General features: G+C 47.2%; 1 protein-coding gene across 1 annotated transcript in view; it reads right to left on the minus strand.

The window, feature by feature from the left end:
• Positions 1 to 19,726, minus strand: part of LOC143934988 (dynein axonemal heavy chain 9-like) — a 301,551-nt gene that overhangs the window by 254,638 nt on the left and 27,187 nt on the right. The window contains 3 exon segments of the mRNA XM_077458539.1: positions 11,940 to 12,173; positions 14,909 to 15,120; positions 17,240 to 17,370. Coding sequence (XP_077314665.1) covers positions 11,940 to 12,173; positions 14,909 to 15,120; positions 17,240 to 17,370 — 577 coding nt within the window.

Raw genomic sequence — 19,726 nt, forward strand, 5'->3', positions numbered from 1 at the left:
ATGGAATCAGGTCATTGACATTTTGGGGGTTTTCTTGGAATGATCATTGAACAACCTGATGGAATCACGTCAATGACAGTTGTGGTTTTCATGGAAGGATCAGCAAACTATCTAATGGAATCACGTCAATGACAGTTGGGGTTTTCATGGAAGGATCAGTAATCCACCTAAAAGAATCCGGTCAATGGCAGTTGTGGTTTTTAAGGAAGGATCAGTAAACCACCTAATCTAATGAGGTCAATGACAGTTGGGATATTCATGGAAAGATCAGTAAAGCATCTAACTGAATTAGGTCAACGCTTGATAACACATTCAATGTTTATCCCTTTGCATGGAAAGGCATAAAAAAAATCCCTTCACTTTCCCCCCAAAGAGGCATCAAGAAGTGAGATCATTATTCCCACAACTGCCATTTCATTTTCTGGTAGATCTGAGTAAACCACCTAATGGGATCAGGCCAGTGACAGTTGGGGCTTTTCATGGAAGGATCAGTATACCACCTAATGGAATGATGCCAATAACCGTTGGGTTTCCATTGAAGAATCAGCAAACCACCTATTTTTTTTTTCATGGAAGGATCAGTAAATATACGAATGGAATCAGGTAAATGACATTTGGCGGGTTTCATGGAAGAAACGGTATACCACCTAATGGAATCAGGCCAATGACAATTGGGGGTTTCGTGGAATGATCATTGAACAACCTGATGGAATCACGTCAATGACAGTTGGGGTTTTCATGGAAGGAACAGTAAATCCCCCTAAAAGAATCCAGTCAATGGCAGTTGTGGTTTTTAAGGAAGGATCAGTAAACCACCTAATGTAATGAAGTCAATGACAGTTGGGATTTTCATGGAAAGATCAGTAAAGCATCTAACTAAATTAGGTCAATGCTTGATAACACATTCAACGTACACCCCTTTGCCTGGAAAGACATAAAAAAAAAATCTGTTCACTTTCCCCCCCCCAAAGACGCAACAAGAAGTGAGATCATTATTCCCACAACTGCCATTTCATTTTCTGGTAGATCTGAGTAAACCACCTAATGGGATCAGGCCAGTGACAGTTGGGGCTTTTCATGGAGGGATCAGTATACCACCTAATGGAATGATGCCAATAACCGTTGGGTTTCCATGGAAGAATCAGCAAACCACCTTATAGAATGGAGGTTAAAACAGATGGGATTTCATTGAAGGAACAATAAACCGCCTAATGGAATCAGGGCAATGACAGTTGGGGTTTTCATGGAATGATCATTGAACAACCTGATGGAATCAGGGCAATGACAGTTGGGGTTTTCACAGAAGAATCAGTAAATCATCTAATGCAGGGATATGCAATAAGCGGATCTCCAGCTGTTGCAGAACTACAAGTCCCATGAGGCATAGCAAGACTCTGACAGCCACAAGCATGACACCCAGAGACAGAGGCATGATGGGACTTGTAGTTGGAGGTCCGCTAATTGCATATCCCTGATCTAATGGAATCAGGTCAAGGACTGTTGGGATTTTCATGGAAGGAACAGTATGTCACCTAATGGAATCAGGTCAATGACATTTGGGGGTTTTCATGGAATGATCATTGAACAACATGCTGGAATCAGGTCAATGGAAGTTGGGGGTTTTCATAGAAGGAGCAGTAAAGCATCTATTGAAATCAGGTCAATGACAAATTCAATCTATATCCCTTTGCCTGGAAAGGCATAACAAAAGTTCCTTCACTTTCTCCCGGAAGACACAAGAAGTGAGATCATTATTCCCACAACTGTCATTTAAATTCTTGGTAGACACCCTGTTTCCTTGAAAATAAGACCTAGCGTAAATGTCGGTGATGGCTGCAATATAAGCCCTACCCCCCAAATAAGCACTAGTTAGTTGAAGGTCTTATTTTCAGGGAAACAGGGTAGGGCTTATTTGGGGGGGTGGGGCTTATATTGAAGCCATCACAGACAGTCACGCTAGGTCTTATTTTCAGGGAAACAGGGTATGAGTAAACCACCTAATGGAATCTGATTGGTGACAGTTGGGTTTTCATGGATGGATCAGTAAACCACCTAATGGAATCAGACCAATGACAGTTGGGTTTTTTCATAGAAGAATCAGTAAACCACCTAGTGAAATAAGATTAATGACAGTTGGGGTTATTCTTTGAAGGATCAGCAAACTACCTAATGGAATCGGGTCAATGACAGTTGGAGTTTTTAATGGAAGGGACCGTATACCACTTAATGGAATCAGGTCAATGACAGTTTTGGGTGTTCATGGAATGTTCAGTAAACCACCTAATGGAATCTGATTGGTGACAGGGGTTTTCATGGAGGGATCAGTAAACCACCTAATGGAATCAGACCAATGACAGTTGGGTTTTTTTCATAGAAGAATCAGTAAACCACCTAGTGAAATAAGATTAATGACAGTTGGGGGTTTTCATTGAAGGATCAGTAAAGCATCTATTGAAACCAGGTCAAGGAGAGTTGGGGTTATTCTTTGAAGGATCAGCAAACTACCTAATGGAATGGAATCGGGTCAAGGACAGTTGGAGTTTTTAATGGAAGGGATCGTATACCACTTAATGGAATCAGGTCAATGACAGTTTTGGGTGTTCATGGAAGGTTCAGTAAACCATCTAATGGAATCAGGTCAATGGCAGTTGAGGTTTTCATGGAAGGATCAATAAATCATCCCATGGAATGAAGTCAATGATAGATGACAAATTCAATGTAAAAATCCCTTTATCTTGAACAGCATAAAAATTCTCTTGACTTTCTCTGCGGAGACCCGAGAAGCGTCTTTCATCTCTTAGTTGTGATTGGACAGGAGTCTTCCCACCATTCCTGTTTTCCAGTTGTTGTCACAGAAGAGGAAGTCCTCACAATTGTATAAACTGATCGGCACCATCCATCCATCCATCCCTCTCTCTCCTGATCCCGCTGCCCCATGACACATGTTAATAGACTTGTGAACCCGACCATGTTCTTCACACCATCTGGGTCAGATCATTTCATTTCATCATTAGAATTGACAGCTTAATGGAGTATTAATAATAATTGGCTGGACTTTGACTGTCACCTGCCGCTAATTCCTGAAAATAAGACGCCGTATTCCGGGATGATTTGTAATCCTCCTTCCCTGGCTTCCCAGCGACGAGGATATCCCCCACTGGAATGTAATTACTTCTCTGTAGCAAATTGGATTTAGGTGCGTTAAGGCCGGCGCCCAGGAGCGAGGTGAGCGAGGCCGGGGAGGAAAGGGTTACTCCGCCAGAGGGAAATCGATTTTCTAGAAATTAGAGGACTTCAGTCTACAGCGAAGAACAATTCTAACCAGATATATATAATATTGTTCACTTTTCTATTTACTCAAAAGTGAGAAAATTATTTCTCTGTCTAGCCAGTGTCATAGACAGGTCTATAGTTATACGGAGTTGCCACATGCAGCTGAAACTTAAAATCAGCCATGCAGTGGAAATGGCTGCATTGAATGCGGAGTGATGGAAGGAGGTGGTGATTAGGCAGCATATAAGGATACATACATACAGGGGCGGACTGACCATTCGGGCACTGCCCGAGGGCCCCATGCCACTAAAGGGCCCCATCAGGGTTGCCAGCCTCAATAAAACCAGGGACAGTATGTAAAAATCTGTGTTTTTTTAAAAATCCCAAGATTATAGCTGCCCCGCCTCTCCAGTACCTTTTCAGTGTGTGTATATTTTGTGCCTGTGTGTATATACTGTATGTGTGTGTGTGTGTATATACTGTGTGGCCTCATAATATATTGCCCGGGGGCCCCATAACCTTCCCCTATTGCCCGGAGGCCCCCGTGAGTTGTCAGTCCACCCCTGCATACATATCAAATATCTGATGGTCTTGCACAGAGTTGCCTATTTAAACTGGACAGTAGTTATCACTATTTGCTCTCCAATGGACACATCTGCTTTTTTTTTTTTTATTTAAAGTCACATGACTGAGAGATCACGTGATGAGGCATTTTAGAGATCATGCAGAAAGTCAGCATGGGGTAATCAGGATGTCTCACAACAATAGCTGAATGCTGGTGGACCTCAAAACACAGAGAGCGCTGTTCCCCTGCCACTACTGATGCGTTTCGGGGGGGGGGGGCTCCCCTTCATCCCTGGTTTATCCAGGCTAAGCTTCAATATTATTTCTTAAGTTTACAGTACCAAATCACTGTACCCCACTTTTGGGCTAGGCCAAGCCAAAAAAAAATAATAATAATCTTCTGACTACGGGCCAGGCCTGCTCTCCCTCATCCCACAATGCAATGATCACATGTGAATACCACCTTGAAGAAAGCAGCTACTGGGACTCTGAGGGCCTCACATCAGTGGAAATATAGAGAATGTGCGGCGGGGAGCTTTAGTGTAGAAGTGTCTAGAACTTAGGCAGGGAGCTCCTCAAAAATGTACTTGCCAGGAAGAGTCACCTTGGCCAATTGTTAGAGAACCATTGATTTCTCCCTAAGTTTGGCCTTGTTGCATTTTTCTCTTCTACCACTAGATGGCCGGGTACCTGGTGGTAATATATATATATATATATGAGAAGGGCATTGCAAGGTCAGATTATGGGTATGTGGGGTATCTCAACCAATGGGCAGGGGTTTTCTTGGATACCTTGGCCTGCTGGGAGAGCCTATATATATTTTGGATGGAGTCAGGTGATCGGTGTTCTGTGCCACCTGGACGGTTGCCTGGGTGGAGGTGTGTTGTATTGCCCAGGCTGCCAGGCCAGAGTTTGGGCCTATCCTGGGCACATCTGGCTGATAGGCTGTGTGAGGGCCTATCCAGAAGCAAGAGCACAGGTTTGGCACTGTGGCTTGCAGTCCAACCAAAAGTGACGATTTGTGACTCCCGGAGGCAGAGGAGAAGCTGTCGCCACTAAGGGACCATCCACCTTATTACCAGAGACCATAGCGAGTAGCTAAAGCAAGTACCGGAGCAGAATTCTCACCAACCAGGAAAGGTGAAGAATCGGGAAACTTCAGTGGGTATCAAGTCAGGGGCCCAACCAGCGGAGGTGATGCTGGCAGAGCAGCCTTGTGTGTCAAGCCAGGGACCGAGCCGGGCAGTGGGGTGAAGCTTGAGAAGTATCTGAAGTGCCAATCTAGGAACCCAGTAGAGAGGTAGGGGTGATGCTTGAGGAAGATACAACCGTAAAGATTGGAGGAGCTCCAGGGATTCGGTGACACAGAATCAGAGGGTCTAGTGAGAGGCCGGGAGCTCAGTGGGCTGAAGAACTTCAAGGAGAGATTTTAGTGGAAGAAACTGTTAATCTTCAAGTTAGGAACTGTTAAAGACTGTTGCCATAGGAGACAGCATTCCTGCACATGCAGATGTGGCGTCTTGCCGGATGCCTTTCCCTGCATGGCTGTTCTCCGATTAAAATCTCAGAGTCTTCCAATTGCACTTGCGACTACCTAAGGGTGTCCTGGCCCTAACCTTCTCTCAAAAGTTTAAGAGAAAATAAACTATCTTTTGCATTCAAGAAGTGTCTGGCGCCCAATGACTTTAGCTTCTTTACACCCACCATATACAGAAGGATGTCAGCTGTCTCTGGCCCTGGAGGTTCTCATTAGTAGTGATGGACGAACTTCCGACGGGACGTTTCGCGAAAGCGAAATGCGAACGGACCCAAACGTTCGCGAAACCGAACGTTCGCCGCGGGCCCCATTGACTTCAATGGGAGGCGAACTTTGCAAACCTTCATGTCGAATTTGCGGCCACGTGGTAATTATTATGGGGTAAAACGTAGTCCCACCATCTGGACAATGACATAATACATGTATGAGGTGAATTTGGGATCGATAACTACAAGCATTTTTATTTTATTTGGGAAATTGTTCTAACAATTCAGGACTATGGAGCTAATGAAGGCAATGGAGGAGAGGGAAGGTCAGGGACCAGGGTAGGCAAAGAAGAGGGTGCAGGAGATGATCACCAGCAGCGTGACATACCGGAATGACACATGCACCGTAATACAGAGCACTGACAGCAGCACCGTGACATACAGCGCTGACAGCAGCACCGTGACATACAGCGCTGACAGCAGCACCGTGACATACAGCGCTGACAGCAGCACCGTGACATACAGCGCTGACAGCAGCACCGTGACATACAGCGCTGACAGCAGCACCGTGACATACAGCGCTGACAGCAGCACCGTGACATACAGCGCTGACAGCAGCACCGTGACATACAGCACTGACAGCAGCACCGTAAGCAGCCCCAGGAGGAAGTCAGCACAGCACAGGGATGGTGTGATCCCCTCATAATAAGAACCCCCAGGAGGAAGTCAGCACAGCACAGGGATAGTGTGATCCCTTCATAATAAGAACCCCCAGGAGGAAGTCAGCACAGCACAGGGATATCATAAGCAGCCCCAGTAGAAATATGACACCGCTCAACCTCTTCAAAGAGGAGGGTAGGGGCATATAGTACGGTGTGCTTTTTTGGGTCAAGGAAGTGAGCCAAATGAATTAAGAAGGTCTGTGTGCTTGATTAAAAAAATAGTTTATAGACATATACATGGTCTACTGGTCACATGTGTTGAATTCCTCCGAGATCCATGCCTCATTCATTTTTAGAAATGTGAGGTAGTTAACACTGTCGTGAGCTAGGCGAGTACGCTTATCGGTCACAATCCCCCCTGCTGCGCTGAACGTCCTTTCGGACAGGACACTGGATGAGGGGCAAGCCAACAGTTCGATTGCAAATTGGGCAAGCTCTGGCCAGAGGTCAAGCCTGCCCACCCAGTAGTCTAGGGGTTCATCACTCCTCAGAGCGTCCACATCGGCCGTTAACCCAATGTAGTCGGACACCTGACGGTCTAGGCGTTCCCTGATGCTGGATCCGGATGACACCTGTCGATGGGTCGGCTGAAAGAATGACCTCATATCCGAAGTCACCAACACATCTTCAAACCGGCCTCTTCTTGCAGGCGCTGTTGGATTGGTACCCGCAAATCCTTCTCTGGGAGTGGGAATTGCTCCTCTGCCAGCGCACGCAAAAGCAGAATGCAGCATTTCTCGAAGCAAGGCCTGGAAGTGCTGCATTCTGACAGCCCTCTGCGACGGCGGTAACATTTCCGCCATTTTGTGTTTGTACCGGGGGTCTAAGTACGTTGCCACCCAGTACTGGTCCTTGACCCTCATGCTTTTTATACGGGGGTCCCTATTAAAACACTGGAGCATGAAGGCCCCCATTTGCACTAAAGTGGAAGCGGTGTGGTGGCCTGGCTCCTGCTCATCATCCAGGATAATGTCGTCCTCTTCATTCTCCTCTCCCCATCCTCGCACAACAGGGATCCCAGAAAGGTTTAAAGCATGCTCTTCTTGCTCCTGCTCATCCGCCCCGGCACCATCCTCCTCTGACTCCTCATCAGACTCCTGTTGTTGACTTGTCTCAGATAGAGTAGCCCCCCCTGGGAATTCATCCAGCATTGCGACTTCCTCATCTTCCCGCTCCTGCTCCTCCACAGCCTGATCAATGACACGACGCAATGCACGCTCCAGAAAGAAGGCATAAGGTACCATGTCACTGATGGCGCCATGGCTGCGACTGACCAGTTTGGTGATCTCCTCAAATGGCCGCAGAAGTCTGCATGTGTCGCGCATGAGCAGCCACTGGCGCGGTGAAAAAAAACCCAGCTCCCCAGAACCGTTTCTTTCGCAGAGTTCATACAGGTAGACGTTAACTGCACGTTTCTGCTGGAGCAGCCTATCAAGCATATAGAAGGTTGAGTTCCATCGCGTCGGGCAATCGCAAATAAGACGTCTGACCGGCAGATGGTGTCGCCGCTGAATGTCAGCAAGGCGAGCCATGGCCGTGTAAGATCTTCTGAAATGGGCCGAGATTTTCCTTGCCTGCCGCAAGATGTCCTGGACCCCAGGGTATTTGACAAGGAATCGCTGCACGACCAAGTTTAAGACGTGTGCCATGCACGGCACGTGCGTGATTTTGCCCTGTTTCAATGCGCTAAGCAGATTGGCACCGTTGTCACACACCACTTTACCAACTGTCAAATTGAGCGGTGTTAGCCACTCATCTGCCTGTGAACGCAAAGCTGAAAGGAGTGCCGGGCCAGTGTGGCTCTTTGCTTCCAGGCACAACAGACGCAGCACGGCATGGCAACGTCTCACCTGGCATGTGGAATAGGTTCTGGGGAGCTTGGGCGGTGCAGCGGAAGAGACGCTAGCAGCGGAAAAGGAGGAGGCAGCTGAGGAGGAGAGGGAGGAGGATGGAGTAGGAGGAGGAGAAGAAGAGTCAGGCCTGCATGCAATCCGTGGCGGTAAAACCAAATCTACACGGGTGCCACGGGTTACATGCTTGACGGCCGTCAGAAGGTTCACCCAGTGGGCAGTAAAACTGATATACCTTCCCTGCCCGTGTTTGCTAGACCACGTGTCTGTGGTCAGATGTATCTTGGCACCGACACTGTGTGCCAGAGATACATTCACTTGCCGCTGAACATGGCCATATAGCTCTGGGATGCCCTTCTCTGAGAAATACTTCCTTCCTGGGACCTTCCATTGTGGTGTTCCAATGGCCACAAATTTGCGAAAGGCCTCCGAGTCCACCAGTTTATATGGCAGTAGTTGGCGGGCTATGAGTTCTGACAAGCCAGCCGCCAACCGTTGGGCAAGAGGGTTATCCGGCGTCATCATTTTTTTACGCTCAAACATTAGGCCCACGGAAGCCTGCCTTTTTGCAGAAAAATGTGAGCTTGGCGTGATGGAAGGTGGAGTGGAGGACAATTGTGAGGAGAGAGGAGAAGGAGAAGTAGAAGACGAGGCTGGACGGTGAGAGCCTGCAGTGTGGCTTTGTGTGTTCCGTTGCTCCCACTGGGCTCGGTGATGGCTGCTCATGTGCCTTCTTAAGGCGGTCGTCCCTAGGTGAGTATTGGGCTTACCGCGACTAACGCGTTGACTGCAAAGATTGCAGATGGCAACGCTATTGTCAGCAGCGGACACGTTAAAAAAAGCCCACACTGCGGAGCCATGTGCCGGTGTCCTGGGAGCGCCAGATGTGACCGTACATGGTCGATGACTCGCTCCTGATACATTTGCAGTCTGCTTTGTCCCTCCTGTGCAATGTAAGTTATTCCTGCTTCTCCTCCCTATCTGCTGGTCCATATCTCCCTCTGAACTCCCCTCCTCTTCCTCTCTTGTGGGCACCCACGTGACATCACTAGACACGTCATCATCAACGTCACCTTCCCCACCGCTATAAGTAGAGATCTCGGAGTAGGCAGCAACACCGGGGACCAACCTCCTCCTTGGGCTGATCTGGGTACTGTCGTCAGACTGCTGAGTAGCGCTTGTTGCTACCTCCTCTTCCTGATCCAATACCAAGAGTGGCTGCGCATCAGAAATGTCCTCTTGATATGGATCGGAAAATAATTCCAGTGACTCAAGCGGAAGGTATGTGGTGGTGGTGGTGGTGGTCGTGTTGTTGGTGGTAGTGTCTTTGGGGGTGCACATAGCAGAGAGTGAAGAAGAGGGTGCAGATCGAGAGGATGAGGAGGGTGCAGAAGAGTAAGGCTGAGCGAGCCACTCAACCAAGTCTGGTGCATCCTTTAAAGTAATTGAACGCACCTTCTGCAACTTCCCACTTTGGCTCAAGCCTGTTGCTCCTGCCCTACCCCTACCACCCCTGCGGAAGGGCCTGCCTCTTCCTCTGCCTGTCATTTTTTAAATGACCCTGTGACAAAACTCTTAGTCCCTATACCGATGAAGGACTGCTGCAGTATAGGGCAGCAGTCAGCAGTGGTGCACGTCAACCCTATCTATTGTGGACCGATAGCGGTCCTTACAGAACAGCAGACTGTACCGCACTCAAGCCTATGTACCGTAGCACCCTATACCAAGTTACCAGTCCTTATAAGAACTTTTGTGGACCAAGCAGGTTGTGTATTAGTGTTTAGCAGACTGTACGTCAGTCCCTATACCGCTGAAGGACTGCTGCAGTATAGGGCAGCGGTCAGCAGTGGTGCACGTCAACCCTATCTATTGTGGACCGATAGCGGTCCTTACAGAACAGCAGACTGTACCGCACTCAAGCCTATGTACCGTAGCACCCTATACCAAGTTACCAGTCCTTATAAGAACTTTTGTGGAACAAGCAGGTTGTGTGTTAGTGATTAGCAGACTGTACGTCAGTCCCTATACCGCTGAAGGACTGCTGCAGTATAGGTGAGCGGTCAGCAGTGGTGCACGTCAACCCTATCTATTGTGGACCTATAGCGGTCCTTACAGAACAGCAGACTGTACCGCACTCAAGCCTATGTACCGTAGCACCCTATACCAAGTTACCAGTCCTTATAAGAACTTTTGTGGACCAAGCAGGTTGTGTATTAGTGTTTAGCAGACTGTACGTCAGTCCCTATACCGCTGAAGGACTGCTGCAGTATAGGGCAGCGGTCAGCAGTGGTGCACGTCAACCCTATCTATTGTGGACCGATAGCGGTCCTTACAGAACAGCAGACTGTACCGCACTCAAGCCTATGTACCGTAGCACCCTATACCAAGTTACCAGTCCTTATAAGAACTTTTGTGGAACAAGCAGGTTGTGTGTTAGTGATTAGCAGACTGTACGTCAGTCCCTATACCGCTGAAGGACTGCTGCAGTATAGGGCAGCGGTCAGCAGTGGTGCACGTCAACCCTATCTATTGTGGACCGATAGCGGTCCTTACAGAACAGCAGACTGTACCGCACTCAAGCCTATGTACCGTAGCACCCTATACCAAGTTACCAGTCCTTATAAGAACTTTTGTGGAACAAGTGAGTTGTGAATGTTTAGCAGACTGCAGCAGAAGGGCAGCAGTCAAGTATAATATCCTTTCTATATTTGGAAGAAAGAATATTATACATGTACAAGCCTATTACTGTACCACTGATACCAGTCCTGAAAAGAACCTTTGTGGAACTAATAATAACAGCAAGTCTTTAAAATTACCCTCACTGCCTGACAACACTGCTTCCTTCCTGTCCCTATACAAATTGGCAAAAAAAGAGAACGATTAGTGGTTACTGGAACAGCTCTTTTGTGGACCTTGATAGTAACAGCTAATGATGATGATGATGATGATGAAAGACTAATCTGGCTGTCCCTGTAGCATACACCGTCCTTTCCCTTTCTCTAAACTAACAAAAGACACTCAGGCTGCTGCAAGAATCAGCAGCACAGCAAACCTATCAACACCTAACACCTATACCAGTCCTGAAAAGAACTTTTGTGTACCAAATAGCTAGTGGTTTATCTCTCCCTACTCCACACAGGAACCTGTCCCTATCGTAACAGAAGAAAGAATGTAAAATGGCCACCGGATCGGGTGTATTTATAGGTTAGGGGGAATGTCCAAGTGTCCATGTGCTGTCATGTCTCAATTGGCTGTCCTGTATCACATGATAAACGTGTCACCAAAGGTTAAAGTTCTTGTATACATTAAACACGTAAGTCCGCCGCGGCGAACGACGGAAAAAGGCGTTCGAACGTGCGGACCGCGAATGTCGGAAATTCGCCGCGAAACGACCGCCGGGCGAAACGTTCGTCCATCACTACTCATTAGACCAAAGGAGGCCTGGGACTTTGCTACATTAGTAATACAGGTTAGAATATATTTAATGAATAGGATTGGGCAGATTATAATTAAGCATCAACATGTTTATGTACTTTTATAATTCTGCTATAAAACTGTAAGATCGCGTTGTTCTCGGATCAACTAAAACTGCAACAATAATCAAAAAAATGTGAAAGTCTTCTTAAAACAATGAGATTGCAGATCAGATTTCATCACCTGAAAATCTCGTGCTAGCTCCCCCATCCTCATGGACCCGAGTTGGTGACAGTTCTGCCCCCGTCGGTAAAACCGTCTTGACAACAATCAGGAAACCCAAAACCCCCTCACAGACAATTGTTGCCCTCACCTCGATGGTCTCCAGCCTCCGGATGAAGCCTTCTAGCCTCACAAAGACCAATATTGATGGGAAGTCCCAAGATTTCACCTCTTGCCCATTCTTGTAGTAGCTTGGGAGCTTCTCCCTTCGGTCTTCAAAGGTCTGTATTAGGAAGCGCAATGTAGACAAGACCTCTTGGACTCGGGACAAACTCTCCTCTGTCTCCCCCTTCAGTAGATCTTCTGGGTTCAGATAATTTCGAGCCTACATTGGAGCACAAAGGATCAATTAAAGCCAATTTGTGGACAGTTCTATCCCTGTGCCTTACTGAAACACTGCCAAGAAAAAAATATGCCAAGATTTGTTTTTGGGCACTCGGACCCGGGTGATGGAATTGCATTAAGCAAACGTAACAGTGAAGCAGAACCTTCATATGTAATGGACGTCTACACACCGTGCCATAGGGATACACCATATGGCCAAAGATTTGTGAACACCTTACTATCATACCCGTGTGAGTTTATTGGACATCTCATTCCCAATTTTGTGACTACTTGTTAGGTTAGGTAGGTACTGGTGTTGGATGAGAAGACCTGGCTCATCATTGACATTCTAACACATCCCAAAAGCTGTTTAGTAGGGTTGAGGTGCGGCCAACTCAAGTTCCTCCACAACAAACAGGACAAACCCATGTCTTTATACAGCTGGCTTTGTACACAGGGGGGCAGTCATGCTGGAACAAAAAAAAAAGGGTTTTCCCCAAAATGTTACCACCAGGTAATGTCAGGAATACACTGGCCATAGAGCAGATAAAAGTGATTGTAAAGGTTTTTTATCTTAATGCATCCTTCTGTGTGCAACAGCCCCCCCTAATACTTACCTGAGCCCACCTTGATCCAGCGATGTTGCCAGAGTGCCTCTGCTTCCCAGGACCTCCCTCAGTGAGCCAATGAGGTGAGAGAGGAGGAGGGGCCCTTGTTTGTCTCTAGGCTCTGCTTCCCAGGACCTCCCTCAGTGAGCCAATGAGGTGAGAGAGGAGGAGGGGCCCTTGTTTGTCTCTAGGCTCTGCTTCCCTATCTGCCTCAGTATTGCTGACCTCTGCCTGTATCCTGACCATGATCTTGCTGGCTGTTTATACCTGTATCCGGCTGTCTGTTGCTGACCTGGCTCGTCTGACCATGCATCCTGCTATCCGTTTGCCTGGCTCTGCAAGATACTCATCCACCTGCAATGTGCCACCAGCCTACTCTGCACCTGTAACCAGTAGACATGGGCGCCGTCAATAAATTTGTTTTGTTCTGTTCCGTTACGGTTCGTATTAAAATTAATTCGTACTTCGTATTTCGTGTCCGAAATTCAGTTTCGTTTCGTACGAAATACGAATTGTCGTTAGGTTCGTTAACTTGTATGAACGTTCGTTACGATGAATTTAAAGGCAAAAATATACCTCAATATAATGACAGTCGATGCTGATGGAAGTTTGGTTTTTATTCAAAATACGAAATTCCGTTGAAGAATTTCCTATCCGAAATACGAATTTTCATTAGATGAGAAAGAGAGAAGCGGATTGTCTACCATGCACCGCTGGTCCAGTTTTCGCCTGCTCCTCCTGGGGCTGCTTATTATGAGGGGCTCCCACCATCCCTGTGCTATGCTGACTTCCTCCTGGGGCTGCTTATTATGAGGGGCTCCCACCATCCCTGTGCTGTGCTGACTTCCTCCTGGGGCTGTACCTCTGCTGTGCATATTATGAGGGGCTCCCACCATCCCTGTGCTGTGCTGACTTCCTCCTGGGGCTGCTCATTATGAGGGGCTCCCACCATCCCTGTGCTATGCTGACTTCCTCCTGGGGCTGCTCATTATGAGGGGCTCCCACCATCCCTGTGCTATGCTGACTTCCTCCTGGGGCTGCTTATTATGAGGGGCTCCCACCATCCCTGTGCTATGCTGACTTCCTCCTGGGGCTGCTTATTATGAGGGGCTCCCACCATCCCTATGCTATGCTGACTGCCTCCTGGGGCTGTACCTCTGCTGTGCATATTATGAGGGGCTCCCACCATCCATGTGCTGTGCTGACTTCCTCCTGGGGCTGCTTATTATGAGGGGCTCCCACCATCTCTGTGCCTTAATGATGGTGGGAGCCCCTCATAATAAGCATAATGACTGAGTCGTCGATGCGACGACAACTGATCCGAAATTCGTAAACAAAAGTTCATATTGCGTACAAAATTCGGACGCATGGCAATTCGTATTTCGGTTCCTCCCGAATTTGAGATTCGTACGAAACAAATCGCACATGTCTAGTAACCAGTCAACTGTCAGCCAAGCAACTGCCAGCCTGCTGTTTGCCTAGCTTTGGGTCTGCTGCTTCTATTGTTCCGACCCACCTGATCCATTCCCTGGTGAAGTACCTGCTACTTACCTGCTCAGTTGGCTGGACACTCTCCAGGCACTTGTACCTCGCCGTGCTCTCACAGCCACTGTCTCACTACCAGTGGTACTTCAGCTGGGGATGTAAGGGAGGCTCTGCTATAAGGTAAGTGACCGGTTGGAAGTGCTCAATGGTCTAAACTGGAACTTCACTGGAAAAACCTGAACTCCATCATTTGGATGGAGGAGGGGTCATCATAATGTTGGCTGTATGGTGTACAGGACACACTACACACAGAAGATTTGCAGGGAGTATGGATATTTTTGAGAGACTCTTGGATGTGCATGTCAAAGAATACAACATACAGGGATATGAGAAATAAGTGTAGACACTGACCCACGTACACCTACATAGCTTGAACTGGATGGACTATTGTCTTTATTCAACCTTACCTACTATGAAACTATGATTTGTAAAAAAAAAAATATTATTACTCATTTAAAAAATAATTTTCAATAAAATAGTCGCATTAACATCGTAAAATACTTCACAATGAAGGGCAACAAATGTACAGTAAGCCGAATATAGGTGGAATAATTCCAGATGGGGGGGGGGGGGGTCCACTCACCTGCTGGATAAAGAGGTTGCAGATTTCCTGAAGAAGGACAATGATGCGGGTCGGGGTGTTGTAGTACTTGGAGTGAGCCCACACCAAACACAGGACGTGCATCAGGGGGACGATCAGAGGCTTCACTTCGTTAAAATCCACATTCTCAATTTCTTCAAAATGGCGCTGGAGAGGTTTGAGATGCAGGTTGATGTCCTGGGCCTCCGACAGAGCTGGAAATGAGAAGCAGGTATAAAAAAAAACACACAGATGACACTGCCGACAAGACTGGGATGAGGGATAAGCACTGGAATAGACGGGAGTCCCATCACCGATATGCAGAGATGGAGGGAGGTAGAATGGGCCCTAGGCAATGTAGTAGCTTTGGCCCATGACCCTTCGATTTCCATTGATTGCACAAAGAAGTCACCCCATCTGCTTGTCTATACTGGAAGATACCAACTGCCTACAAGACCATCCTCCCTTGTGGAGTGTTATGCCGTGTACACGACCGGACTTTCCGGCAGACTAGGTCCGACGGTCTTCCCGGCGGACTTTCGGCCGACTTCCAACGGACTTTCCGAACGAACGGACTTGGCCACACACAATCACACCAAAGTCCGACGGATTCGAACGTGATGACGTACCGGACTAGAATAAGGAAGTTCATAGCCAGTAGCCAATAGCTGCCCTCGCATCAGTTTTCGTCCGTCGGACCAGCACACAGTCAAACTGATTTTGCAACCGAACTCGAGTCCGTCGGAAAGATTTGAAACATGTTCTAAATCTAAAGTCTGTCTGATGAAGGTCTGATGAAGCCCACACATGGTCTAATTGTCCGACGGATTTGTTCCGTCTGACCTTTGTTGTCGAAAAGTCCGGCTGTGTGTACACGGCATTAGGCTGGTGCACAACTTTAATAGATTGCACTAACAGGGGTATGAAGATGGTAGTTGGGAGTTCCTGGGTGAACGCTTCACAAGATAAAAGCTTCGGCCTGAGGGTGGCCTCTTGCCTAATGACTATGGGCCCTGGCTTTTAAGGACACTACTCTTTGGGACGTGTGTGCCTGAGGGACCCTTGGAGTCCTGTTACTGATTCAAGTCCATGTCTCACCAAAACACACAGAACTGACAGACCCAGATACATAATTAGGGCCTCTATGCCCAAAACCAGCAATGACTGCTTTAGATTGAAATACTCAGAGCAGATGTTTATATCATCTGATCAAAGCAATCCAATTGTGAGGTCTCCTGATATAATCTGTTTAAGGTGTTTAGTGTTTTCCTCCCATTGTGCGCTTCCTAGGTGTGAATTCCCATTGTTAATTGAGTTACCTGTTGTTTCTGTCTGTTGGCTAATTTGGCTAACTTTTGAAGGTTCCTACAGGAGGGGATTAGCTTTGTGTCAAATCTACCTCGTTATTTACCATCGTGTGATGTTTTGGATGTATATTTAGTTTTATTGTTCATGTGGTGACTGACCGACTTTTGAATTGTATAAAAAAAAAACTATATTTCTGTTCAATAAAGTGTCATCCTTTGGTTATTAGCCCAACATCTTGTCTGTGTACGATGCTTGGGGTAAAAAGGGCTGGTATTTGCTCTCAGTCTGCTGGAACGGTTTGGAGGGCAGGAGGCACTGTTTGGTGGAAACACCCAAGCGGGGTGCCAAGGTGTTCTGTCACAGGCCCTTCATATTGAGATTGATAAGGAGTTCTATAGGTACAGAGAAGTAAATGCATTGTCTGTTCTGCCTACAAGTCCATGCATTCTTGTGAAGTGATAGACCGGTGCACAGCTTTGACCAATCACACCATCTCCCTGCAGGAGTATGAAGGGTATGATTGGGCCCCTGCACATACACCGGCCCCTGGGCTCCTGCCTAAGTTGCCTTGTGGATGAGCAGGCTCTGCCTATATGAATGAATCAGTGACTGATGAGGGCAAACATACAAAGTCAGAGTGTGCGTCTTCACTTGTTTACAAATGAGCTCCCAACGCCTGACCAATTGTTCATGAGGAGGGTCTACTACTGATTAGAACTGCATTGTGTGTATTGGCTTGTTGGTACCCATGCAGTGGTGTTTGGGGGAGGTTTGACTCTTTTCTACAGGCCCAAAAAGAAATTGAGGAGAAGAAAAAAAAAAAAAGAGCTGGTGAGCTTCTTAGCTTTTCATATATTTGAGGCTCCATTCAAAACTCAATTTTAAAGGATTAATCCATCCAAAAAACGCCCGGGCCTTGTCAGATCACCATGTGTGATTATTGTTCAGTTTTCACACTGGAAAAAAAATGAATGACACAAACCGTCCTACATACAGAGAACACAAGGAGTTCTGTCCGGAGGTTACCTGCTACAACATCTCGGAACAATGCTTTGAATGCTGGGAAATAGCTGCTCTCTATATTCTCCAGGAGCTGCGCCATTTTGCGTACTTTCCTGGTTTTCAGTTGATCGAATATACACTCCAGGTCGGCATATCTGAAACACAACGCGATCTTTAAAGGTGTATCTAAAACGCAAATACATGGAGGTCCACTTATCAATGTTTTCATCCAAAACTCTTTTTACCCAAGATACCCAACCTTGGATGAGATACCCAACCTAACCAACCTTGGATGAGATACCCAACCTAACCAACCTTGGATGAGATACCCAATCTAACCAACCTTGGATGAGATACCCAACCTAACCAACCTTGGATGAGATACCCAACCTAACCAACCTTGGATGAGATACCCAACCTAACCAACCTTGGATGAGATACCCAACCTACCCAACCTTGGATGAGATACCCAACCTACCCAACCTTGGATGAGATACCCAACCTACCCAACCTTGGATGAGATACCCAACCTACCCAACCTTGGATGAGATACCCAACCTACCCAACCTTGGATGAGATACCCAACCTTGGATGAGATGCCCAACCTACCCAACCTTGGATGAGATACCCAACCTACCCAACCTACCCAACCTTGGATGAGATACCCAACCTAACCAACCTTGGATGAGATACCCAACCTACCCAACCTTGGATGAGATACCCAACCTAACCAACCTTGGATGAGAACATCAATAAACTAGATATGTTGTTGCAGATTAAGTCAACGTTTAATCCATAGGTTAGGTCCCATGTTTATCCCCAGGAACTATCTTTGCTTAACAAATCCAAAAGGAAAAGACTAGCTGGTAACTTTATTCACCCATAGAAGCCCTCGACAATTAGGCCCAACATTGTGGATGAAACGTGTCTGAAGAGTAGGGATCAGGTGAGGACTCTTTGCTCGTGTTGTCTGGGTGAATAAAGCTTATCCAACGTTCACATTTTCTCTTGGGGAACATCGGGAGAGCCTCTGCTGGCGTCAGCACCTGATCATCACCTGAAGGTGACCTCATTAAGGTTTTGAAAGTAAAGTACTTAATCTTGTCCAGGGCTTTTTTTCTGAGGGATTAAGTGCAGGAACTGAGTCACTCCTTGTCTCTGCCCCCTACCCACCTCTGAGCCTCGTCCCTTGGTTCCAACCCCCTACCCACCTCTAAGCACCGTCCCTTGGTTCCAACCCCCTATCCACTTCTGAGCCTCGTCCCTTGGTTCCAACCCCCTACTCACCTCTGAGCCCCATCCCTTGGTTCCAACCCCCTACCCACCTCCCAGTACCGACCCTTGGTTCCATCCCCCTGCCCACCTCCCAGTACCGACCCTTGGTTCCATCCACCTCTGAGCCCCGTCCCTTGGTTCCAACCCCCTACCAAACCTCCCAGTACCGACCCTTTTGTGGTGCTAAATCATTTTTATGGTATTTGTTAATAATAACAGGAAAAACAGTAAAAGCGATCCTCAGCAGCCAGCACCAATAGACCTACCCCAGCAGTAATAGATACCCCCCAGCAAAACTAGGCCTACCCCAGCAACAATAGACCTCCCCCCAGCAGTAATACAGTAGATACCCCCAGGAACACTAGACCCACAGCAGCAACAATGGATCTCCTACACAACACTATACCCCCTCAGCAACAATGGACCGCCGGTTACAAAATACCACCCCAGCAACAATAGATCCACCCCTGCAACAGCAATGGATTTCCCAACAATAGACCTGTCCCTCAACAATTGACCCCCCCCCCCCACCCAGCAACAATAGACCTCCTCAGCAACAGTAGGTTCCTGCCAGCATCAATAGACCCACCAGCATACCCCAGTACCCCTTGCCATTACATACATTTAGTAGTGAGGGTGCCGGAACTGCGTTCCCCCACGTTCCCACTGAAAAAAAGCCCTGCTTTTGCCAAGATACTTTCTCCTCCTTGGTGACCCATTCCTGTGCACTCCAGAGTTGGACTACAAGGTCATTGCACAGTCATGCTCATCTGTAGTCATCACAGTAAAGCCGTGATGTGGAGCCCCTACCAGAACGTTCTACAATCCACAAATTGGTCAGTGCAGGGGGAGAAAAACACAAAGTAGAAGAAATCCTGTGGCACTTACAGTAGTGAGAATTCAATTCTACTTTAACAATGTTTTCTCTACAGTCTCATGTTATGTGAGGGATTTGTCTTCTGTCCGCTGGACTAAACCTGGCCATACACTGTGCAGATTTTGGGTGGTTCCCGATTAACCGAATGAAATTCGAGTCAGGATTGTCCCTTTTGGCACCCGCCTGTCCGACATTTTTTTTTTTATTTGAAAATTGAAGGATCCGGGCGGAAATTTGTCAGATTAAAAGCGGTTGCATCCAATCAGCTCCAGTCAGTGTTTGGGTATCCTGACAGCTGCAGGCTCTGGCTGTCAAAATACAAACCCCCCTCCCCCACAAAAAAAAAATTCTGAATAAAA

Source organism: Lithobates pipiens, unplaced genomic scaffold, assembly GCF_037356315.1.
Source record: "Lithobates pipiens isolate NorthernLeopardFrog02 unplaced genomic scaffold, aLitPip1_a1.2 Scaffold_28, whole genome shotgun sequence".
In the NCBI taxonomy this organism is placed as follows: Eukaryota; Metazoa; Chordata; class Amphibia; order Anura; family Ranidae; genus Lithobates; species Lithobates pipiens.